Below are 26,446 nucleotides of genomic sequence, written 5' to 3'. Positions count from 1 at the left end.
GAATTGAAGACAACCATTTTTTTTCTTGTTGGGATGTAGAGGCCTACATTAGTCAGCCCAATGTCATGGGCTGAAGGGGCTGAAAAGTGTTCTATGATATTGCAGGTATCACCAGTAATCTGACAGTTTCCAGTCCTACATCCTTTAATCTGTTTTATGAATGATCTGCATATAATTTTAAGATTACTTCATTACTTCAGATCTAAAGTTCTCAAAAATGTAAATAAAATTTTATATAATTGATGTTTTATCAATAAATCCTACGGAGGTCTTAAGAGACACTTTTAAAGTGCACCACTTCTTCACACAGGCAGCTTGGACTATTGCACTATAATTGCACTGTCTCCACATTTATAAGAATTAACAAAATTATTTTTAGCTTTTGAAAGAAACCAACTAACATTTACCCATTTCTTTTAGTTTTCAGACACAAATATTGTTACAATACTATGTCAGAAAAGCAAGTTGCTGAGATCTGTGTAGCAGTCATTGTATACTTTACATTTACATGATAGAAATAATGGAGGGAAAAAAGATAGATTGGAGGAATTGTAATTGAGTTGGACAACTAGAGAAGAAAGTGAAGAGGCCCTTGCAGAGATACTTGCTTCATCTTTGGCCTTTGGTGGAAGATTGGAAGGTGGTTAACGTGTGTCATTATTTTAAAAGGGCAGCAAGTACAAGCAAAGGAATCACAGGTCAGTGACAATGTTGTCAGTAGTGGGAAATTAACTGGAGGGAATTCTGAGGGACAGGATGTCCTGGCATTTGAATAGGCAGGGATTGATTAGAGATAGTTAGCATGGTTTGATTTGTGCAAGATTATGCCTCATTCTGATAGTTTTTTTGAAGAGGTGACCAAGTGGGTTGTTGAGTGCAGTCCAATGGATGGTGTATTAATGGACTTTAGTGAGGCCTTTCACAAGGTCCCAATGACAGGTTATTTTGGAAAGTTAGATCACATGGGTTGCAAGGTGAGCTGTTGGATTCAAAACTGGCTTGGTTCAAGTGAAAGGGAGTGGTTGTTCTAATTTGGAGGCTTGTGATCAGTGGTGCAACACAGGGGGTTGCTACTGTGTCCACTTGTTTATTTCCAAATGAAACTATTTGGATAGTAATGTAGTTAACCTAATTATTAAATTTCTAAATGATGTCAAACTTGGTGGTGTAGTGAATAGTGATTTTTTTTTTCTTTCAAATCTACATTTACAACAGGATATAGATCAATTGAGAAGGTGTGGAGAATGGATTTTAATTCTGACAAGTGTAAGATGCTGCAAATCTGGGTAGGACTTGCATAGTTAATGAAAGGGCCCTGGAGAATGTTGTAAAACAGAGAGATTTTGGGATACAGGTGCATAGCTCCCTGAAAGTGGCAACTCACATGGGGAGAGTGGCGAAGAACGCATTTGACATTAAGCAGGTTATATAGTACAAAAGTGGATACCTCAGGATTCAGCTGTACAAGTTGTTGGTGAGACCACATTGGAGTACAATGTGCAGTTTTAGTCATCCATTAGTAAGGATGCCAATCTGTTGAAAGGGATGCACAGGATATTCACTAGATTGTTGCTGATACTGAAGGGTTGAATTATGGGGAGAGGTTGGATAGATTGGGTCTTTATTGCTGACGGCATAGGAGGCTCAGGGTGACCTTATAGGCCATGTAAAATTATATGGGGCATGGATAAAGTGAATGCTTTCTCCCAAGATGAATGGTTTTGGAACTGGATGACAAAGGTGAAAGGTAAGATCTTAAAGAAGGACTTGGAATGACATGCCAGAGGAAACAAAACAACTTGTTGGTCTAATTATGACATTCAAAAGGCAGGCAAAACTATATAGGTGACGTGCAGGCAAATCAAATTGGCCCAGAATACGAATTTAGTCAGCACAGATGAGTTGGGCTGAAGGGCCTGTTCTGTGTTGTATGCCTCCATTGCAGGACGTCTGCCTCTGACCACACCTGATTAATGTTAGAACCAATTATATTTATTCCTCGGGGATGTGTAGTTCTTGTCTCAACCAGGTAAATAGTAGGCAACATTTGATAAATACTGTATCATAACAAGGTAGGAGACAGCTTCTCAACAAAATGAAAGAGTATTTATTTTTAGGGACATGGATAGGTCTTTTTCCTTAGGTAGAAATATCAAATACTAAAGGGCACAGATTTAAGATGTGAGAGGGAAGTTTTCTTTTAATACAGAGATTAGCAAATGCCGGGGAATGAAGGGGAATAGATCACGTGTTGCCAGATGGGATTATTTTAAATTGACATCATTATCAGCACAGACATCATGGGCTAAAAGAACTGTACCATGCTCAATGTAGAAAATGTCCAGAATAAGGTGGCAACTAAATTTTGATTCCAATTTTTTTCAGGTCTAAATGCTAAACTAAAATATATTTTATAATATTAGATGCTTGGTTTGCATTCAGAGAGCTATCCATGATTTTTTTTGATACAGGCATTGTCTGCTCTTATTACCTGTCTGTGTCCTCAAAGGAGAGCATGATGGAGGGAGGAAAATATGATTTAACCACCCAAAATATTTGTAGCAATTGCAGTGACAGAAATACCTGTTCCAAGGTTGTACATCACCATCACCAACAGCCTTTGTATTTCTGTTCATGAAGTCTTCTGCAGATAATATCCACATTTGCCTCCTGAAGAGTGTTTCTGATTTGTCAGACATACATTTTGGGATTTTTCTTCATTATGATGAGGATTCTTCTGTCCTCCGCATTAGAAGTCTTCCTTGGAATACCGGTCCTTTTACAATTTCTGAGCTCACCAGTACGCTCTTTCTTCTTAATGATGTTCCAAACTGTTGACTTTGTAAATCTTAAGGAATGAGTGATATCTTTTACTGTTTTATTCTTGACTTTTTCAGCCTCATAATGACTTCTTTGACTTTCATGGGCACAACTCTGGTCCTCGTATTAAAAATGGTAACTATAGTCTCCAAAGGTGATCAAAAGCTTAGAAGCAAGCCTAGGTCTCTTATACCTGCACCAATGAAACAATGAAACATTCCTGAGTATTCATAAACACCTGTGAAGCTGTCCCAAACATTATGGTGCCCTGAAATGTGGGGGAGAGATTATGTATTTTTTTAAAAAAGTGCTATGATTTCTACATGGTCAATCCAAAATGTGCACAAATAACCTTGAATAAAGTCTGAAATGTGAAATTTAATTCCATATCAATGTTTGATTACAAATTTTAAACTGGAACACCAGGGCAAATAAAGGAAAAAATGGATTTGTCCCAAACATTATGGATGGCACTGTAAATACTTCAATCAGTTTCTTCCCCCCACTCCCTCCCCAAGGCAAAGCTGCCTCTTCACTGCCTTCCTGCTTGCATGTTATGCTGTTCTCATGATAGGTTTTTTTCTTATCAGCATCGTGCTATAAATGTCCTCTTAGAAGCTAAATAGGCTGATTGAAGATAAGCAACGAGCTGCGGAAATAGATATACCATGTGGAGATCAAACAATGAAGTGCATGTCTGCATCTACATCTCATCACCATCCTAACTCTCCCTCCGCTACCTGAAGGAGGTAAAATACAAATTCACAACATCCATTATATTCCCATGGGCTTGTTAGCAGGAGTCCATGAGTTATTGAATTTGAATTATGTCACATGCAGCTCTGTGTGTAGTTTTATTTTTAATCTGAGGTCTTAATCTGCACTTCTATCAGAGTTTACATTCAATTTTATTTAAATTATTCATACATCATTGCCTGCAAACGTGCCCAAGAAATAAAGTTAAGAGACTAATTTTGGGGCGAACAAGTTACATTTTAAAACCACTTGAGAAAGGAATATGTTGCTGTGGAAAAGGAAAACATATTTGATGAGCTGCCCTTGATTCTGCAGTGATAATACAGCAGCAATGGTGTGAAACGGCGCAGAATGTGTCTCTCCTAGCTACTTTCCGCTGCTTTCTTTGTGAGGGAGAGAAACTGACTCATTTGTTTTACTTGAGTTTGGAATGCACCTGATAAAACAGTCATTGGTTTAATTTTTTATTTATTGATATTCTATTATATGTGGCAAAAAAAATCTGCAATAAAATCATGGTATTATGGCAATTTTTTAATGAAAAATTATCTGATGGAAAGATCTGCCTCAACTTTATGATTTTAATTGCAGTTGTTAGTAAGTTTGCATGACAATCACTGAGAGAAAACAAATCACCAATAAATAAAGATTTGACCTGGTGAGTTTAGTTTTCAAATGTGATCAGGATGCAGGGATGGATACCTTCAGGGCAGGATATCTCATGATTGGAGACTGATAAAATAGCTTGGTTTCAAAGAAGTAAAACTGTACCTAGCATGGACTACTTTCAGAAGAAAAAGACTACTTTAATTCTCATTAACAAGTATATTTTTGTCACTGAGATTTAAAGAAAATTAACTTTACACCTCAGTTTGCAAGTAATCTGGATTTGTACAATATATTTTTTTTCTGCCTGGTATATCCCTTGAACTGCCTCTACAGCATTTAGTGGAGAACTGGCACTGTGCACTTGGTCATATTCTGTTGGTCATGTGGGCACACAGAGGGATGGAATACAGAGACAATATAGATGAAAATGTGGCTGGCTGGCAGGGGTCTGGCATCAGTTGTGGTTGAAAATTTTCAAACCAGATTTATTGGAACTGTTTCTCTGTGAGCAGTCAAAATATTTAACCAAAGCAAAACGATTGAATACGTGGAATGAATTTTGCAGATAAAGAAATTACTTTACATCCACTTGCCAAACAAAACCCATGCCAAAGTGGGTGGCCACTGTGAAATTGAGCCTCTAATCTTGTTTACACAAGACCAGTCAGCCAAGGAGAATGCAGAGAATCCATAGACCACATACTGGCAACATGGATTTTAGACCACAATGGTTTTTTATAAAAAAAATATTTAATAAATCAATAGTTCAAAACTATATGCTTCACGTACATAAATTACACACACACACACACACATATATATATATATATATATATATAGTGACATTTTCCATTTTCTCCCCATCCCTCCTTCCCCCAAAATTAAACCCAAATTGAAAAAAAGGGTTGTTATCTGGTTATTATCCAATTTTTATTGACTAGATAAATAATATATAATATTATATTTGGTAACAAACATTATACTATCCATTTTAAGAGTTGGAGGTTTGAGTCTGGCGATCACCAATGAACTTTATATATGATTCCTAGATTTTTTTAAATTTGTCCAAAAGTATCTCTTAAATTGTAGGGTTTTTTTATTCTAATGGAATATATCAGTGCTGTATTTCCAAAGCTGTTTCCATTTTCCAAGTTGTCGCTATGCCTTTTTTTGCTGCTGCTAAAGCAATCATGATAAATGGTTTTTGAGATTCATCCAATTTTAACTGCAAGTCTTTAGCATTTATGTTACATAATAGCAATTTTTTTTGGATTTTTAGGTTTTTTGTAATTTGATTTAATATTAGATTCAATTAATCCCATAAAAATTTTACTTTCTTACATGTCCAAGTTGAATGTAGTATTGTACCAATTTGTTTACAACAGAAGCATTTATCTGATAATGTGGGATTCCATTATTTTAATTTTTGAGGTGTAATATATAATCTATGTCACAAATTATATTGTGTCATATGATAGAGAGTATTAATTGTATTTATCATAATACCATAACAGTTGACTATTCTGTTTTTTGTGATTATCTAAACCAACTTCCCAATGTTGTTTTGATTTGTACTTTTCTTTATCATTTTTATTATTTAGTAATTTAATATGCATATTTATAATAATTTTTTATACCATCAGTGTGTCTGTAATTAGATATTCATAACAGCTTGACTCAGGGAGCCTTAAACTGGTTCCTGTCTTTTCCTTTAAATATGTTTTTAATTGACAATAAGAAAATATTGTGTCACTTGATATTTCATTTATCTTTCAATTGATCAAATGTCATTAAAATATTAGCCACTTCTTTTAATTCCTTTTCTTGACAATTCATTAAAAAATATTGTTCAAAGGAATTAATTGATTTTGCTTTAACATCCCTCTTTCCAAATATATATTATTCCATATTTTTAATATGATGTAATATCGGTGTATTTTTATTCCTTACTAATTTCTCATTCCATTTATAAATTAAATGTTCAGAAACATTCTCTTCTAAGGTATATAAATCTATCTTGAGCCAAGCTGTTTTTCCTCCGTGTAGATAGAAGTTTGACAAAAAATTTAATTAAGCTGCTTTATAGTAGCTTTTTAAAAATTTGATAGCTGCAAACAATCTTGTTTATATGACCATGTTACCTTGTCCAAAGTCACTCTTGTTTTCTTACCCTGCAATAGAAATATTATTAATTTATTAAGTTTTTGGAAAAAAAACATCCTGATAAGGGAGTAGGTAAATAGTGAAAAAAAAACTGTAATCTTGGAAATATGTTCCTTTTTATACAGTTTAAACTCCTTATCAGAGTTAAGGGTGAGTCTTTTCATTTTCCTAGATCATCTTGGATATTTTTAATAGTGCTTGATAGTTTAGTTTAAAAAGATGATTTTAAATTATTGTCTATTCTAATACCTAAATAACGTATTGCCTGCATCTGCCATTTAAAAGGAGATTCCTGTTTACAATGTGTATAATCAGCTGTATTCATTGGCATTACTTCACTTTTATCGGTTAACTTAGTATGTAACATCTTTATTGACTTTTCAGGTTAAGTACCCAATAATATCATCACCAAATAGGCTAATTTTAAATTCATCATCATTTATTTTTATTCCCTTTATTGTTTTTTTTTCTGACCTTATCAATTTTGCTAATGGTTGTATAGCTAAAACAAAAAGGGAAGGTGATGGTGGACATCCATATCTAGTTGACCTATTAATGAGAAAGAATCTGAGATATACCCATTAGTCAATATTCTTGCCTTATAAGGCCTTAATCAAGTTGATGAATTGTTCTGGTATTTTAAATTTCTGTAATACTCTCAACCAGAGACTCCATTCAAGCCTTTCAAAAGCCTTTTCAGCATATAACACTACTGCAACTGTTAGTTCTTTCCTTGCTTGTGCCATATGAATCAAGTTAATAAATTTACACACTGCCAGCTGACCTTCTATTTTTAACAAATCTGGTCTAGTCTAATTTCACTAATTTTGGTAAATAATTTGTTAGTCTATTTGTTAATAATTTTGCAATGAATTTGTAATCTGTATTTAACAAAGATATTGGTCTATATGAAGATGGTATTAAAGGATCTTTCCCAGACGGCAATATTGTAGTAACTCGGATCACAAGCTCAAATAAAAACCGAAGGAGCTGCAAAGATGCTTTGATAAAGCTGGGAAAGAGGAAACTAGTTGGTATTAATGAACAGAGAAGGGAGAGGAATGGATAGGAGAAAAGGTGAGGCTAGTTTTGGTATTGGAATGTTGTCTACATGGACTTTAGTAATGACCTTGACCGGACCCACATGGGAAGCTCGTCAGGAAGATTCAGTTACTCGTAGTCATTGTGAGTTAGTAAACTTATGGGAGATTGCCTTTCAAAGTGATGTGCCTCAGGGATCAGTGATGGATCCAAACATTTGTCATCTATAATCAACGATCTGGATCAGCAAGTTTGCAGATGATACAAAGATTGGGGATGTAGTAGATGGTGACAAAGGCTTTCAAAGCTTGAAGAGAGATCTGGATCAGCTATAAAAGTGGACTGCATATTGGAATTTAATGCAGACAAGTGTAAGGTGTTTCATTTTGGAAAGACTAACCAGGGTGGTAAGTGGTTGGACACTGAGGGGTGTGGTAGAACAGAGGACTCTGGAAATTAATTCCCTAAAAGTGGAATCACAGGGATGGCATATATGGGTTAAATGTTTACATTTAAGAAAAATGTGGACAGATTCATGGATGAGAGGAGTATGGAGGGAAATGGACTGGGTTCAGCTCAGTGGGACTAGGCAGAGTAGTAGCATTAGCACAGGTGAGAAGGTCTGAAGGTCCTGTTTCTGTTCTGTAATGTACTATAGGACAAATTGAGTAGGTCAATGGACTAATGGGAGCAGATACAAAGTTGGGAAGCACAAGAGACTGCAGTTGCCAGAATCTGGAGCAAAACATAATCTGCTGGTGAAATTCAGCAGGTCAAATAGTATCAGTGGGAGAAAAGAATGGTCAACATTGCAGGTCAGCCTCAATAAAGAGTGAGGCTACGTGCAAAAGATTAGAAAAGGTGGCCACGTTTGGTTCTGTCGGGCATAGTCAGCATCTCATACCAATAGAAAAAGAAAGCTGAGGCAACATCATGGATGAATGACTTGCAGCAGAAATGGCCTTCTCTGGTACAGGGAGAGAAAGAATATTATGTTAAGCTGTGGAATTTGATGGTGTCTGGAATGCTGCAGTGCGGAAGATGTTCTTTGAACTCTATTGGGCCTTATTTTAACTGTGCCGGAAGCCATAAACAGGTGAGAGTGGGAATAGGATTAAAAAAGTACTAAAAAAGCAGGAAACACAAATTTTACCCTAACCCCCCAAGACTGAATCTACAAAATCCAGGCATTTAATCTGTAGTTGGTTTACCAATGCAGAGGGGATTGCATTGTGAATGACAAAAGTGGAATATTAGATTAAAGGAAGTACAGGTGAATCACTGCTTCTCCTGGAAAGATTGTCAGGGTCCATAAATGATGCGAATGGAAGAAGTGAAAGGCATAGTGTTGCTTTCCCCAGTGAACGACTGGGAGCGAGAGAATCACAGAGTAGACCAGAAGCCATCAAGTTGAATAATCCCTTAAAACTGTTGAAAGATCTGATGTAGTGGTATCATCTGGAAGGAGCTGGCGAGGGTGGTGGGGGGAAAGAAAAACACAAAAATTAATTAACTTTAAAGGTTGTTGGGGTGGAAGCCAAGGTCCAAAGGAACTCCATCCTAGCAAACAGCTAGAGGGCTGAGGTGTGGAAAATAGAAGTAAACAAGAAGTCTGCAGCTGCTGTAAAAATGCAGCAACACACAGTGCTGGTGAAAAATGATCAAGCAGGCGGCATTCATAGAAAGAAATAGACAGTCGATGTTTTGAGTAATAAAAACCTCAGGAGTGCTGAAGGAACTCAACAGGCCTCATAGCATCTATAGGAGGCAAATATATACATAATGTTTAGAACAAAGACATTCTTTTTCCTTATTTGCCTCTGTGCTCCACAGTTTTAAATTTATAAATCAAACAATTCATATGGAATTAAATTGCACATTCCAGATTTTATTCAAGCTTATTTGTATACATTTTGTATTGACCATGTATAAATTACAGTACTTCTTTTATACATAGTCCCCTCATTTCAGGGCACTATGATGTTTGGGACATTCTGCTTCATCAGGAGTTTGTGATTACTCAAGTATGTATAAATGCTTTGTTAGTGCAGGTATAAGAGGGCCAGGCATCTGTTAAGGTTTTGATCACCTTTGGAGTCTGTAGTTGCCATTTTTCAACAAGAGGAAAAGAGTTGTGTCAATGAAAGTCAAAGAAGCCATTATGAGGCTGAAAAAACAAGAATAAAACAGTAAGAGATATTGCCAAATCTTTAGGATAACCAAAATCACTGTTTGGAATATTATTAAAAAGAAGAAAAAAAAAACACGTTCTAGTGAGCTCAGTAATTGCAAAATGACAAAAAAATTGCTGATGACAGAAAAATTCTTCAGGAGGCAGGTGTGGATGTATTAATGACAACTGTCCACAGAAGACTTCATGAACAGAAATACAGAGGCTACACTGCAAGATACAAACCATTAGTTAGCCACAGAAACAGGACGGCCAAATTACAGTTTGCCAAGAAGTATTTAAAAGACCCTGGAGAATTCTGTAAAAAGATCTTGTAGATAGATGAGACCAAGATTAACTTCTATCAGAGTGGTGGCCAGAGCAAAATGTGGAGGCGTAAAGGAAGTTTCAAAGCATATAACCTCATCTATGAAATATGTTTGAGGGTGTTGTGGCCGGGACATGAATGGCTGCCACAGGTACTGGTGCACTTGTCTTCATTGATGATGTAACTGCCAATGGCAGTAGAAAAATTAATTCTGAGGTGTATAGAAACATCTTGTAATTTCAAATTCAAGCAAATGCCTCTAAACTCATTAGACTGAGCTTCATCCTACAGCAAGACAATGATCTCAAGCATACTTCTAAAGCAGCAACAAAGTTTTTCAAAGCTCAAAACTGGAAAGATTTGAATGGCCAAGTCAGTCATCCTTTCTAAATCCAATTGAACATACCTTCACCACCATTGGTGGTGATATTTTGGGAATAGCTAGATTCTGGAATGGTTCTGGAAAATTGGAAAAATCAATCCATTCTTTAAGAAATGATGGAGGCAATAGGACAGGAAATTATAGGTTGATTAGCCTGACTTCAGTGGTTGGTAAGAGGTTAGAATCCATTATTTAAGATGAGGTTTCTGTGTACTTGGAGGGACACAGTAAAAAAAGATCAAAGCTATGGTTTCCTGAAGGGGAAATCTTACTGAACAAACATGTTGAAATTTTTTGAGGAACTAACATTAAGGATAAATAAAGGAGAGTCAGTGATGTTCTTCACCTGGATTTTCAATAGGCATTTGACAAGGTGCCACACATACAAGGCTGCTAAGCAAGATGAGAGCTCATAGTATCTTGGGAAAGATACTCATATGGACTATTTTCTAAACAGGCAATGAGTTCAGAAATCAGAGACCCAGAGGAATGTGAAAGCCCTTGTGCAAAACTCCCAAATGGTTAACTTTCATGTAGAGTCAGTGGTAAAGAAGGCAAAGAGAATGCAAACATTCATTTTGAGAAGAATAAAATATAAAAGCAGGGCTTTACATGGCATTAGCCAGACCACACCTGGAATATTTGTGAGCAATATGTGTGTTGGTATTGGACGAGGTTTACAAGGATGATCCTGGAGCAAAGCATTTACTCCATCTATACCCCTCATAATTTTGTATACCTCCATCAAATCTTCCTTTTCTTGCAACATACCATGTCATTTATCCCCTCAATTCTCTGCCAGCTCTGAGCAATCCCATCAATCCTGATTCCCCTATTTCAACATATGCACATCAATTCCACCCTGATTTTCATATCACCAACCTACGCTGGTGTAATTTACAATGACAATCTACCAACCTGCACATCTTTAAGATGTGGGAGGAGACCGGAGCAACTGGGGATGATGCAGTCACAGGAGAATGGATACATGTTGCACTCAGCACTGGAGGTAAGGATCAAGCCAGCCATAAAGCAGCAGTACATCAACACACACTCATTTACTATTTTCACAGTAGGTTTTGTGATACTAAGAGTTTTTAAATACATAAAGGGTAAAATAGAGATACACATAGACATAGGACCAATTAAAATGATGCTGAGAAAATTATAATGGGTAATATTTTATGTCAGTTTGCACTGTGGAAGACATTAGCAATATACCTGATAGACAGATCTCGGGGAGTGGAATTAAATGCAGTTAGGATTACTAGAGAAATAATGCTAGATAAGATGAATGGATTAAAGATTGGTCAATCTCCCAAACCTGATTAGGGGCAACCACAAGTTCTAAAGGAGGTAGCTTTGGAGATTGTAGACCCATTGGTGATGATTTTCCAAAAGTCAATAGACTCTGGCATGATTCTAGAGGATTGGAAGGACGGAGTTGTGATTCCGCTGTTTAAGAAACATGGGAGACAGAAAAGAGGAAACTATAGGCATCGGTGGTTGGGAAAGTATTAAGAGTCGATCCTTAAGGACGTGGTTATGAAATACTTAGAGATACCTAGAAGGGTCAATCCTGCCTGACCAACCTATTAGAATTTTTTTGAAAAAATGTCTGGTAGGATGGACAAAGTTAAGCTGTGGATGTTCTATATTTGTACTTTCAGAAGGCTTTCAATAAGGTGCCACATGTGAGGATGCTTAATAAGATGAAAGCCCATGGAATTACAAGGACAATATTAGATTGAATAGAAAATTGGCTGATAGGCAGGAAATAAAGGGATTCTGTTCAGGTTACCTGCCTGTAACAAGCGGTTGTCCACAGGGGTCAGTCTTGGGGCTGCTACTGTTTACAATTTATATTAATGATTTGGATTGTGTATTGATTGGTTTTGTGGACAAATTTGCAGATAGGTGGTGGAGCAGGAAGTGTTGAAGAAATAAAAAATGTTGTAGGAGGATATGGACAGCTTATGGGACTTGGCCAACCAAATACATAAATAAATAAATAAATAGATCACAGATGAGATGAAATGTTCGGTTCTACATTTTGGCAGTAGAAATAAACAGGCAGAGAACTATGTGGATGGGGAGAAAAATCAAACCTCAGAAGTGCAAAGGGTCCTGGGCATCCTCGTGCAGGGAAACCTAAGTTAATGACCAGGTTGGATCAGTAGTAAAGAAAGCGAATGCTATGTTGGCATTCATTTCAAGAGGAATAGTGTATAAGGGTAAAGAGGTGTTGATGAGGCTCTATGGGGCACTGGTGAGACCTCATTTGGAGGACTGTGCAGTTTTTGGCCCATCATCTTAAATGTGTATGAAGAACATTTGACAGCTCTTGGATTATATTCATTGGAGTATAGAGAGGGGATCTCAGAAACATTTTGAATTTTGAAAGGCTTTGACAGAATGGATGTAGATAAAATGTTTCCCTTGGTGGGTAAATAAAGGACAAGAGGTCACAGTCTTAAAATTAGAAGTTATCCATTTAAAACAGAGTTGAGAAAAAAATCTTCTTTAGTCAGAGGGTCGTGGATTTTCCGCATACAATAGTGGAGGCCCAATCACTGGAAGAGTTTAAGCAGGAGATTGAGAAGTATCTAATTGGATGAGACATCAGGGTATATGGAGAAAAGGCTGGAAATTGTAACTAGGTGTGAGTATAGTTCATCTTAGGGTGGATTTGCGGAACAGATGAAATAGGTCAAGTGGCCTACTTCTGTTCCTTTATCTTGTGATGAGGAGCATTTGGAATCTGAGATTATGCTCTCTGGAGTTTAGAAAAAAAATGAGGGTGGTGGGGGAAATCTCATTTAAGCCAATGAAATACTGAAAGGCCTGAATAGAGTGAATGTGGAGAGGATGTCTCCTATTGTGGGGGAGTGAGGGACCAGAGAGAACAGCCCCAGAATAGAAAAATGTCCCTTTAGAACAGAGATGAGGAGGAATTTCTTTACCGAGAAGGTGGTGAATTTGTTGCAGTGAACAGCTGTGGGAAGGCCAAATCATTGGGGATATTTAAGGTGGCAGTAGATAAGTTCTTGATCAGGAATGGAAGCAAGGATGACAGGCAGAAGGCAGGAGAATGGGGTTGAAAAAATAGTAAATTGGCCAAGATGAAATAGCAGGGCAGACCCAATGGGCTGAATAGCCTAAATCTGCTCCTATATCTCATGCATTTCCAATAAACAAGGAGGAAAATGGAAAATATGAAAAGAAAGCCCGCAAGAGCAGAGAGTGAGGTCAGAAATGAATGAATGATAGATGGACAGAAACGTAGGGGCAAGGCAGGAGAGAAATTATGTTTCTCTATTTCTCTGCAAGCTAGAACGGTTACTCACTATGGCTAATCAACACATCACCCAACTTAAACAGAAATTAATTATGGGCTTAATTAATCTTTAGAAGCCCAAACAGAGGGAATCGTGAGTGATTTGATCTGCGTGATTTTTGTGTAGAGGACAAGAAGGGAGCGGGGTGGGGGGAAATCATAATATTAGAATTTATTCACAGAAGCTTGATGATGCTGATTGTTTATGATGAAAAGATTAGCTGGAAAAATAAGAATTTATTACCATGTAAATGAAACTTTTACAGGTATTAATTACCAAATAAAATCATTTACTTTGCAGACAATTGGAGGTACATTGATATAGTATCATTTTTGATTGAAAGGTTACATTTGAGTAAAAGTAATTGTTATGTCTCTTAGATTGAGTACTGTTAGGGTCTTACAGATTTCTTGGATCTACTGCAAAGACCTGAATGTAAACACTCAACCCATGCAAAAGACAGAAACTACTAATTTTTGAACAGAAGGATCTAAGAGCCAACGACAAAAAAAAATTGTCAGGCTTCCTTGAAATTTTGCCAGCATTAGCTGTCATTTAACTCTAAATACTTCATGAATGGAAACGTAGGAATGTGAAATCATTTTGTATTTTAGCTCAGTGAGGATCTGAATTTCAAAATCTTAAAAAGCCATTTCTTGGTTTGGATTCTCAAGGCACTTTTATGTTTAATCAAGCATATGAAAATGTGTTGCATCTTACACGGTGTGCATTATAAAAATGAGTGGAGTACAGTCTTCCTTGCTGCCCAATTATACCCAAATGACCTACAAACCCCCAGAAAGTTTTGAATGGTGGAAGGAAACCGAAGCACCTGGAGGAAATTCTTGCAAACCCATGGAGAACATGCAAACTCTTTACAGACAGAGCAAGATTCAAACCCCGGTCTTGATCGTTACTGCTGTAACAGTGTTGAGCTAAGCATACCCCCCCAAATTATAAATAAAACCTGTTTCACCACAAAGTGCATTACAATAATCTTTAAAAAAAAATGTTGCTTAATTAAAGTGAAAGGAATGTAATTGAACTGTGCTAATATTAACAGCCTCCTCAGTCTACTGATCTGTCTGCCCTCCATTTGAGTGGTCTATATATGACAAAAGACAGAGGAAACACCCAACCCCAACCCACCAAATTTTCCCCTGCAACCGCTGCAACTGTGTTTGCCTGTCCCACATCGGACTTATCATCCACAAACGAGCCTACAGCTGACGTAGACATTACCCCTCCATTAATCTTCATCCCCGAAGCCAAGCCAAAGAAGAAAGAAAGAAAGTACAATTTGCTTTTCATATATCTGGCCTCTCATAATTGTATATCATAACAGATCTTGTGTGGCAAGAGCATTCTTCATTTTATTTTAGTTAAGAGACATTTATGTTTTTGAATGATTTGCAAATTGTTCTGCTGTTTTTGTTTTATTACAAGTGCAAGCTTTAAAAATTGCACTGTTGAAAGCGAGGAGCTGCCTGTGTGGTCTATTGTATCCCAGCTAGAGACAGACTACAGAACATAGATAATGATAATTTATTTTATCCTCAATCACATACATTGGTTTAAACACCACAAGATGAAAGACTTTTAAAAATGATACCTGGAAAATTAATATTATTTTTTATTCATTACAAAAATCTTTGTGTGTTCTGTATTCCTTGAAGAAAGACAGTCTTGGCTTGGGTATGCTTCATTTGAAGGGCAGAGTAAGAAAAAAAAATCAAAAGAATCCTGAAGAACTTAAAAAAAATATATATATAAAGTTCCTGTAAACTCAAGAGGGGATCATTAATTAATGATTTCACTGTTCTGCAAAGCAAACTAGGTCAATAAAAATGTTAAGAAGCATTTGTATTGTGCAAATTGTATTTGAAACCAAGTTGTATTAGTACTAATGCTGTTATGCATAAAGATGGCACATTGGTAACTGTGGTAACTATTCGGATACCTCTGCTATATCATTAATGACCAGGGGTCCTCCTTCATGAGTGATGAGCTCTGCCAATATCTGCTGGTCAGAGATATCGCCATGAGCAGCACCACCACTACAACCCCTAAGGGAATGGCCAAGTGGAAAGGGAGAATGCCACCATCTGGAAGCCCATCTTCCTAGCCCTGCCTGTCTCTCACTGGCAAGAGGTCCTCCCCAAAGCATTCCATGCAATCAGATCCCTCCTGTGCACCATCACCACTGCCACTCCACATGAAAGGTTGTTTCCCTTCCCCAGGAAGTCCGCGTTGGGGATCACACTGCCATACGGCTTGATGCCCCAGTGCCAGACTTGCTCATGTGAGAAGCCATAGGTCTGACCTACTGGTTGAGAAGGTCCACCTCCTCCATTTCAACCCCCAATATGCCTATGTGGCGTGCCTTTACCATGATGCTAAACTCTAACTAAACTTTTGACTTAAGTGAAGCTTTATATCTGTGGACTCAATGGCATTCAATATGTTCACTCAGAGAATAAAGTAATTGTAATGAACATCCAGTAAGAAGAGAACTTGCATTTTAAAGGACCATAATAGATTTAAATATTATGTGATGCAGTTAGAAATTAAACAAAACTCCAATGGCTTCAAATTCAAAATAAATGTATAAGTGAATGGATGTGGAAATATAATCTGAACAAGAAAGTGATCTGACATTCACAAACCTGTAGCCAGGATAAAACCACAATAGTAAAATTATTGTTGAATATAAAAGAAGAGTTCTACCTTCAACAGCCCTCTTGAAGAAAACCTTACAACTTCCACATGTAAGGACTCCATAGTGGCAACCTGAGGCTTCATCACCACAGATCAGACAGAGTTTCTGTAGACTCAGTCCTGGGCCGAAATGAGAGACCTGGCCTCTTCCATTCTCAGGCCTTCAAAGACAAGAGAGAAAGAAAAAGATTTCAAAGTGGATTGTTTCACCATTAAAGATAATTACAATAAAACACAAGCACCAAAAGTTCTGTCTACACTTTGGGAAAACATTCTCCAATGTGGTAACACTTCCAAAATGTAACACATTAACTAAATTAAGAAAATTATACATATAGATGAATAGATTCATGTTCAAAGTAATAGTTGCTCATAGAATAGACTTCTGCTGAACATCTGACTTTTAATTGCAACTCAGTAAAGTTTTTTTGAAGGCCATTTTTGTAGAGAATTGTGTTTGATCATCTGTCCTCTCCCAGAGCAATTAATAGATGAGCTTTGGTGTAAAAAATCAGAAGAATCTTTGATCACTCTTCTGATCTGTTAATTACAATCATGATTGAGACCAATGTTCACTCAATTTGTTGGAAGTGGATTAAATAGGTAAAGAGTGACTTGAAGCAATCAACTAGCACAGAATTTAACGCTTTGCTTCCCATATTGGAACTGTTAAATGCAAAATGTTATTTTGGCAGATGAGCTACATAAAAAAAAATCAATTGCTTCACTAACTTTGTCCGATATTTAGCTTGTTTAAACACTATTTTAATTTCTTCATGTACTCTTTGATGCATGTTTCAAATTAGAGTAATGGAAAACATAATCAGTGGACTGAAGGACAAATACTGGCATTCATTTTTCAATGAAATATGATTTTAAAAAAAATAGGCTATTGTTCAACACCACTTCCTATGACATAAACTGTAACCAAATACTGATGACTAATAATGAGTTACAGGCATCTATAAAATACAAAGTTCAACCTGTGGCAGTGTACATCATTGACGGCAGGCAAACTGGCTCCGTGTGTTACAGTGCCGGCAGCGAAGCAGCTGCGTCAAGATGGCACCGCTGGGATGGTCTTTTCAGCTGGCTTGGTCAGGTCCGCATACGCGTGGGTCAACACCGTGCGAGGACGGGACTTACCCGTGGGCTTATAAGGTGTAGTGCGGGAAGTTTCAAGAAACAACTGGAGTGCAGATGAACCCACTGAGTACTGGTCTCGTTCTTTCAATTACGTTTAGCTGCCGCAGTTAGTAATAAACAGTTTGATATTAAGTGATGAAAATGAAGGAAATAGCATTGTGTGTTTTTTCTTCTTGCTGTTGTGGAAAAATAGAAAAACCTTAGGTTCTTCTTAAACCAGTTCCCAAGAAGAGTATATTAATCAGGCATTTATCTTTGCAAATGGTTGGAAGTCTTGCACTGTTACCTATTTTGACAAACACTATTTTTTTTTGTTGGCGGATTACTTTGAATCTTTGTAAAAATTGGAAAAAGTCTCTCAATTGAGATAAAGTCTTAAATCTTCATTAAAAATCCCCTGGAAACACAGAATTCTACTGCAGAAGCTTTTAGATCCCACGATTAAACTTCAAATTTCTTTTTTTTATTATCAACTGAGTCATGATTATCATAGAAATCAAAAATTGGCAGTTCTGAATTTAAATCATTTCATTGGATTTAAAAATGATTAAAAACACAAGTGAGGCATACTAACATTTTTTTCAACAAGGTCTTGCCTATTGTAAACTTCTGAAATCAAAGTGTGCAATATTCCACCAATTTTAATGGCAGTAATGAGAATATAATAGGCTTGTAATAAAGAGACATGGATCCAAAGGAACGATGATCCAGCCACAGATTGAAACTTTGTTGTGGTAATATTAAAATTGTAATGTAGTCAAATAAAATTTACAATTTATTTTAATTTGTTGTGATAGAGTAGGGAGAGGGTGTATCAGGTGATGTACAAGAAGAATAACTTGCATTTACATGGCACAATTGACATCTTAAGGTAGTTCATGAAGGAATTTATCAAAGTTCACACCCAACATTTTAAGAGCAGAGGACCAAAGTGCTGAGGTTTAAGGTGGATTGTAATAGAGGAAAGAGAAGTAGAATATAGGCTTAAGGTGGGAATTTCAAAAGGCAGAGCAATCAAATTAAAAAAATGAATGAAATCAGGCCAAAAGAGCTGCAAATCTTAAAGACTGAAGGACATTTCAGAAATAGAGAAGGCCACATGGATGGGTGTTATTTAGATATAAGCCAGCGTAGGCAACAGACAGACTTGATGTGTGAACAAGGCTGTGTGTGAGATGGCACAAGATTGGTAGCATTTGGCTGAGTTTAAGTTTAAAATAAAAGAGCAGGCAGGAGAGTATTTGAAAAGCCAAACCTATGTTAACAAAAGTATGGGTTTGGCATCAAACTGATGAAGGAATAAAGCTGGACTTTATAATAATAGTGAAAATAGGAACACAGTGCAGGTATATTTTTGAAACTTCATATCACGATCAACTTTCAAACTGGGGTGAACAGTTGGATTCAATTTCAGAGAGTTGTCAGAGAGGCAAAAGCAGTCACTGGCTTGTGGAAGGGGTTGGGGGAGGCAGCAGTGAGTTTATCATGGTGACCAGAGGTAATGGCTTCAAATTTCCCAATATTACTGGACAACAAAGAATTTGCTTCCTGAACACTTTTGGGTGTATTTTATGGCAACTCACCTTAAAATTTTCCCACCATGTATTGGTTTTAGAGGTTACCTATTTTTGTGATTTCCTGTCACATTTTAAGTCTACTTCAAGCATACAAAATAATGAACCACAACATATAATTGAAAATTCATTTTATGGATTTGCACTTGGACATCTTCCCAGCTGATCTTAAACATTGTGAAAGGTTTAACCAGGACATTGTGACCAAGTAAAAGTGGTATCAAGGAAATTGGAATCCATCAATGCTGGCCGACTGTTGTTTGACACTGACATGAGAGGCATCAGATGCTGAGTACAAATGAAAATTAGCAGCAAAACATGTGTCAGCATCATTATGCAATTAAACATGCTAAATTCAAGAGAAGTTCATGAAATGTTTCTCTAACTTCCTATGTAATACAGAAAATCTCAAATTATCTTTGTATTCAGCTTGAAGTTGTCTATCGTAATCCACAATTTTTTCAGGATGCAAACCTTTTCAAAAAGATTGGTGTCCAGTTTAATCAACTGTAGGGAATCTCTGCTCATCTGGTATCAGCAGTCTGACAAATTAGAAACTGTGGAAGGATGAAGAGAGTCGTGATGAGATGTGCAGGTGGAAAATGAGATTGACATTCTGATAACTGTCATAAAAACAGCATCTAAATGAGACATTGGAATGAAAACACAGAAATGCTGGAGGAACTCAGTAGGTCCTGCAGTGTCCATAGGAGGTAAAGGTATATTACCAATTTCTCGGCCATGAGCTCTTATTCAAGGTATGCAGCATTTCTGTGTTGTCTCTCTCTCTCTCTCTCTCTCTCTCTCTCTCTCTCTCTCTCTCTCTGTGCATGGAAGGATAAGTATGAGATTGAGTTAATTCTGTTGCACCCAACTGGAAAATGGTGGAGAGGTATTAGAGAAAGATTATGTCATCAAACATATCAGAAGAAGTTTAGAATTTGCACAATATTGAATTCTGGAGAAGCAATGAGTAGTAATAAAGTGATAAACACTAATAACATTTCAGAATTCAGATATCAGTGAGCAGAATGTGAGAGATGTCTTTACATGATAAATGAGGAAAGCATCATCAAGTCAAGTGGACACTTTCTGTATAATTCATTCGGGTAGCTTTTTCTCCCTTCTCCCACTTGATCTTAACTACCACAACCATTAAACATCAATCATTTTTGTATTTGACCCCCCACCCATCTCCTGCATTTTTCCCTCCTCTCTGTTCCAAACATGCCAGGGCAGGCATTCAGTGTAAGTTTGAAGATTTGCTAGCAAGGCCAAAGAAAGTGGAAGGCATTTAAAGATATTGTTTAGAATTTTCTTGACAACTACAGAGCGCCAAACTACATCTAGGTGATTGACAACGTGCTTCAGGGCATACGAAACTATGAAATGCAACGCCATTGAAAATTAATTTTCTGCATTTGCACTTGGACTTCTCCCCTGCTGATCTTGGGGCAATCAGTGACAAACATGGTGAAATATCTCTCCAGGATATTTGCAACCATGAAAAGCGGTATCAGGGCACACTGGAACCCATCAACGCTAGACATCTATTGTTGGACCCTAACACAATATACATCAGATGTTGAGCATAAATAAAAATCAGCAGCAAAATGTTTTTTAGGTCAGTTGAAGGAACACAACGTGTCAGCATCCTTAAGCAATTAAACATGCTGAATTCAAAAAAGTTAATTAAATGTTTTCCAAGATTCTTATGTGATGTAGAAAGTACAAGGACATCCCGGTGACCTTGTACATAAAGCAGTCCAGAGCTACAGTGTAGCCTTCCAGGTTCATCTTGCAGAGAGACAAGATCTCTTAGTGTACATATTAGTTTATTAAAGCTGTCTTATACTCACACTGCTGGTGTGGTTATTGTCAGTACAATGTAATAAACTAATTTCTCAGGAAACAAACCTTTTGAAAAAAAAAAGTTGTTAAGTGTTATTATTCATTTATAATCACTGCATCAACATCCAGGAATTCCCTGTCTGGCCATGCTGTGGGAATACACTCACAATGAAAGCAGCAGTTCAGGAAGATGACACAATCCCACCTTCTCAAGTGCTGGTGAAGGGTTTTCAACCCAAAACATCAACTGTCTTTTACCTTCCATGGACACTACCTGACCTGCTGAGTACCTCCAGCATTTTGTGTGTTACTCCAGTTTTCCTGCATCTGCCAGCTCTATTATTTGTTCTCAAGTTCTATTTTTTTTTGCTGAAATACAAGATCCTTATCCAATAAATGAAAGAAAATGCCTACTTAATTCTCCTTGTCGAAGAATTATAAAATCTATCCTTCTTTGGAGAGGAAGATCAAAACTATAATGCTGCCTGGAATAAATGCATCATAAATTCATGCATTGACATTTCAAAATTTGCTGTAGACTCCAAAATATTGATTCAAATGTTTTTGGTTCACACAGATTTCACTGTAAAAGCTCTCAAGCATTGTGCCGAAGTTAGCTTTAACTGACATTGCAGTGAAAGCTTTAAACTGCAAAATAGAAGTTATGGGAAGGTAAAATTAGAATACCTGGCCTAAACTAGGCAGAATATAAAAATAGTGAGAGTTTTCATAGATCTTTTAAAACAGAAGAGTAACAAAGTAATAATTAATTATAATGAGTTTATTACCATATAAATAGAGATGTATACAGTGACCACAATGCAAGATAAATGTGTTGTTATAATAGTGCAATCAGGTCTATTGTGCTGTTGGAACAGTCCATAATTAGTGTAGAAAGGGTAGGTTGAAAAGCTTGATAGCCATGGGAAAGAAACTGTCCTTGAACCTAGCAGTGTTGATCTTCAGGGTTCTGTACTTTCTACCTGAAGGTAGAGTAAACAGAGGTTGCTATCAGGTTGATAGGAGCCCTTGAAGATATTGGCCACCTTTTTGAGGCAGCACTTCACATAGGCTCCAGCATCACACCCATTGAAGATTCCACAGGACCAGAGTGGCAGAGATGATTGCTGGAGTTTCCTGCCCTCCTTGAATCACCGCACCCCACCAAACCATCGATGTAATCTATGGGATCGTTGTCTGAAAATGATTGAGGACCATTTCCACCTTGCACATAGCATCTTTCAGCTGTTCCTGTCGGGGAAGACAAAAAAAAAGCAAAACAAAATCCAGCACCACCAAGCTGAGGAACAGCTTTCTTCCCACAGGCAATGAGAATTCTGAATAACCAAAGGAACTGCTCACACTAACCACCTGAGACTCATTTGTCCAAAACAATATTTATTTTTATAGATGTAATATTTGTCTTGCAGATGCATTATATTTCTATATGTATGTTACATCTGGTTGTATGTCTTACACCAAAGACCGGAGTACACTGCTTCATTGGGTTGTACCTGTACAATCAGATGACAATAAACTTGACTTATTTGGCCAACTTGTCATCAGAAAACTTATAGATTGTGTTGGGCCTGAACTTGGCTATACAGTCATGAGTGTACAGAGAATAGAGCAAAGGCACATAGCCTTAATTGCAGATAGTCAGTGATCTTGCTGATCCACAATGATTGGGGTCTGCCGATGAGCAAGTCAAGCTTCCAGTTTCAAAGGAACAAATGGAATCCCAAATCCTTTAGGTTGGTTACACATTTTGCTGGTGTTATGAGCCCAAAGACCCCAAAACCCAGCAGCAAGACAAATGGTTACTTAAACAACAGTTGATTTTAGTGATCTTTAAAAATGAAAAAAGAATTTCACTTTAACTTATCTATTATTAACTAACATAAACTAACTTAAGCCCCTTCTAATTCTAAGCACATGTGTGTGTAATGTGTATATAAGTTCAGAAAAGTTCTTTGGTTCACAGTCCAATCTCATTTCTCATTCCTCCAAGTTCACTGGTTGCAGTCAATTCTTATACTATGCCCAGAATTTAACATGAATAAAGTTCAGCAGGCTTTGGTGCTCAAAAGATAAATGGTTACTGTCAGGAGGTTCTTGTAGGTGTTCAGAGAGAGATGTGTTGTTCCAGGACATCCACAACTGAGGCACTTCCCTCAGTCACCTCAGTGATAACCTCCAGATGATATCCTCTTGCTTTCAGGTCACGACAGAGTTCCTTTCTGTTTCTCTCATTCCAAGTGAAACATTAGACAGCCAGTCCTCTCCTCTTGCATGAACCACAAGGACTGACTAGGCCATCTTCTACACTGGATCTTCTGTTTCAGTTCCAGCAACTTCTGCTGCTTAACACTGCTGTCTTTCTCTCTGTCACACACTCTGAGACTAAGCCAACCTATTTGTCTCTCTCTGCTTGCAAAACCACATGACCCTCTCACAACACCAAGTCTTCTGCAGACAATAGGCCACCAGCCTGCTCCTTCATCTGTTGCTTTTGGGTAAACAAGAACCCATAATTGACCTCTCTGAGCACTCTTCAAAGCTCCTGCAAAAGGTGTGAGAAGCCACTATGTCTCCTCTGTTGCTTTACAACAGTAGTCCATTTATTCCACAACATCAGTCCAATTAACACCTACTTGTGAAGTCTCCATAGGTATTATTCAAAGTTTCTGTAAAGTAACTGTGGACATAAAATCTCCAGTATTTCAAATAAGATATGTTTTAAAGTGTTTGCATGCAACCTACTCTAACCTTTCACAATTTATCTCCCAAAAATATTTCTATATACTCTGTCACATTGGTAAGATGGTGTTAAATGCTAAGCTATAGTCAATGAACAAAAGCATAATGTAGGAGAAATGATCTTATAAAAATGTGTGGATAATTAAATTATTTTTTTTAATTTAAACATACAGTATGGTAATAGGCCCTTCCAGGCCATGAGCCCGTACTGCCAAAAATACCCCAATTAAGGTACAACTTCATACATGTTGAATTAATAATAGTACTTTAATTAATCAGGGATTTTGCATTTGACATTACCACAGAAAAATATGAATTAGGAACTGGGGGAAAATTGCAATCCTCATGACAGTGATATACTGCATATTACTGGAGCTGTGGCTGGGTTCTTAGGTCCTGAAGGATATCACACGAGTTATATTTTAAAAAAATGTAGTTATGGATAAGAATGATACATAGAGAAAATTGTAGAAAAATAAAACCAATGAACCATGTGTGAACCAAAAACATTTGAGTATTTGGGATTCAAAAGCAAATTTTGAAATGTTGATGTTGAAATCTATGACGTATTTCAAAGGCTACATCATTGGGTATTCTTACCAAGGCAATATATCTTTGTTCTAAAGCAGAGGTATAACCATATACAGCGCAGAACAAGCCAATTTGGCCCTACTAGTCAATGCCAGAACAAATCCCCACACTCCTAGTTCCACTGACCAGCACCTGGTCCATATCCCTCCAATCCTCTCCCCTCCATGTAATTATCTAGTCTTTCCTTAAATGTAAATAACATCCTTGCTTCAACCACCTCTGCCGGAAGCTTATTCCACATCCCAACCACCCTTTGCGTGAAGAAATTTCCCCTCATGTTCCCCTTATAATTTCCCCCCTTCAATCTCAAACCATGGCCTCTGGTTTGAATATCCCCCACTCTTAATTGTAAAAGCCTATCCACGTTGACTCTCTCTGTCCCTTTTAAAATCTTGACCACCTCCATCAAATCCCTCCCTCAATCTTCTATGCTCCAGAGAAAAAAGCCCCAGGCTGCTCAAGGTTTCTCTGTAACTCAAACCCTGACATCCTGTCAACATTCTCGTGAACCTTCTCTGCACTCTCTCTATTTTGTTTATATCCTTCCTATAATTTGGTGACCAAAACTGCACACAGTATTCCAAATTTGGCCTCACCAATGCTTTGTACAATTTCATCATAACATCCCAACTCTTGAATTCAATACTCCAATTTATGAAGGCGAACATTCCAAATGCCATCTTCACCACTCTATCTACCTGAGTATCAACTTTGAGGGTACTATTTACCATAACTCCTAAATCCCTTTGTTGCTCTGCACTCCTCAATTGTCTACCATTCAATGTTTATGACCTATTTAGATTTGCCTTTCCAAAATGCAACACTTCACATTTATCCATATTAAATTCCATCACCCATTTCTCAGTCCACTCCTCTAGCTTTCCCATATCTCTTTTTAAGCTACAGTAATCTTTCTCACTGTCCACAATACCACCAATCTTTGTATCATCTGCAAACTTACTTATCCAATTCACCACCCCTTCTTCCAGATCGTTAATATATATATATAACAAACAATAGTGGACCCAGGACCGATCCCTGAGGAACTCCACTAGTCACCGGCCTCCAATTTGACAAACAATTTTCTACCAGTACTCTCTGACACCTCCCATCCAACCAATGCTGAATCCATTTCGCTACCTCCTTATTTATACCTAATGCCTCTACCTTTTTTCCTAACCTCCTGTGGGGAACTTTGTCAAAAGCTTTACTAAAGTCTAAATCGACAACAACCACAGCCTTCCCTTCATCAATTTTTTTTGTAACCCCCTCGAAAAACTCTATAAGGTTTGTTAAGCATGATCTACCCCTGACAAAACCATGCTGACTACTACCTATCAATTCCTGTTCTTCCAAATATTTGTAAATGCCATCCCTCAGAACACTTTCCATCAACTTACCCACCACAGACATCAGACTCACAGGTCTATAATTTCCAGGCTTATATCTGGACCTTTTCTTAAACAGTGGAACAACATGACCCACCCTCCAATCCTCCGGCACTATCCCCGTGACCAGTGACATCCTAAATATCTCTGTTAATGGCCCCACTATCTGTACACTAGTCTCCCTGGGAATACTTTGTCCGGACCAGGAGATTTGTCCATCTTTATCTTTTTTAACACTGCCATCACTACCTCTTCGGTTATCTTTATTTGATTCATGACCTTCCCACTTCAACTTCAACTGGTACAATATTTTTTTCCCTAGTGAATATCGAGGAAAATAAATCATTTAAAAATTCCCCCATCTCCTCTGACTTTTCACATAGCCTACCCTATCTACAAGGGGTCTAATTCTATCCCTCACTAATCTTCTACTTTTAATGTACCTATAGAAACCCTTTGGATTTATTCTTACTCTGCCTGCTAAAGCCTCTTTGTGCCTCTTTTTGGCCTTTCTAATTTCTTTCTTAAGATTTTTTATACCTCTTGTACACCTCCCTCTTTCTCCTAACCAAATTTCTAATATTCCTTGAAAACCAAGGCTCCCTATGACTTCCAGCCTTTCCTTTGATCCTCACTGGTTCATATCTACTCTGTACTCTCAAAATTTCTTCTTTGAATATTCTCCATTTTTCATTTACATCCTTTCCTGAAAAAATCATGTCCCACTCAATACTCCCCAAATCCATTCTCATTCCTTTGAAATGTGCTTTTCTCCAATCCAGAACCTCAACTTTAGGCCCTTCTTTGCTCT

General features: G+C 37.3%; 1 protein-coding gene across 4 annotated transcripts in view; it reads right to left on the bottom strand.

Moving 5' to 3' along the window:
- Nucleotides 1-26,446, bottom strand: part of LOC138739189 (progesterone receptor-like) — a 290,755-nt gene that overhangs the window by 192,238 nt on the left and 72,071 nt on the right. For all 4 annotated transcript variants that reach the window (XM_069890750.1, XM_069890749.1, XM_069890748.1 and 1 more), the window contains exon 3: nt 16,335-16,486. In XM_069890750.1, the coding sequence (XP_069746851.1) occupies nt 16,335-16,486 (152 nt within the window). The remainder of the gene's footprint in view (nt 1-16,334; nt 16,487-26,446) is intronic.

Source organism: Narcine bancroftii, chromosome 7 (genome assembly GCF_036971445.1).
Source record: "Narcine bancroftii isolate sNarBan1 chromosome 7, sNarBan1.hap1, whole genome shotgun sequence".
NCBI classification, from domain to species: domain Eukaryota; kingdom Metazoa; phylum Chordata; class Chondrichthyes; order Torpediniformes; family Narcinidae; genus Narcine; species Narcine bancroftii.
Note: the sequence above shows the minus strand (reverse complement) of the source record. Positions and strands in the feature narration are given on the sequence as shown.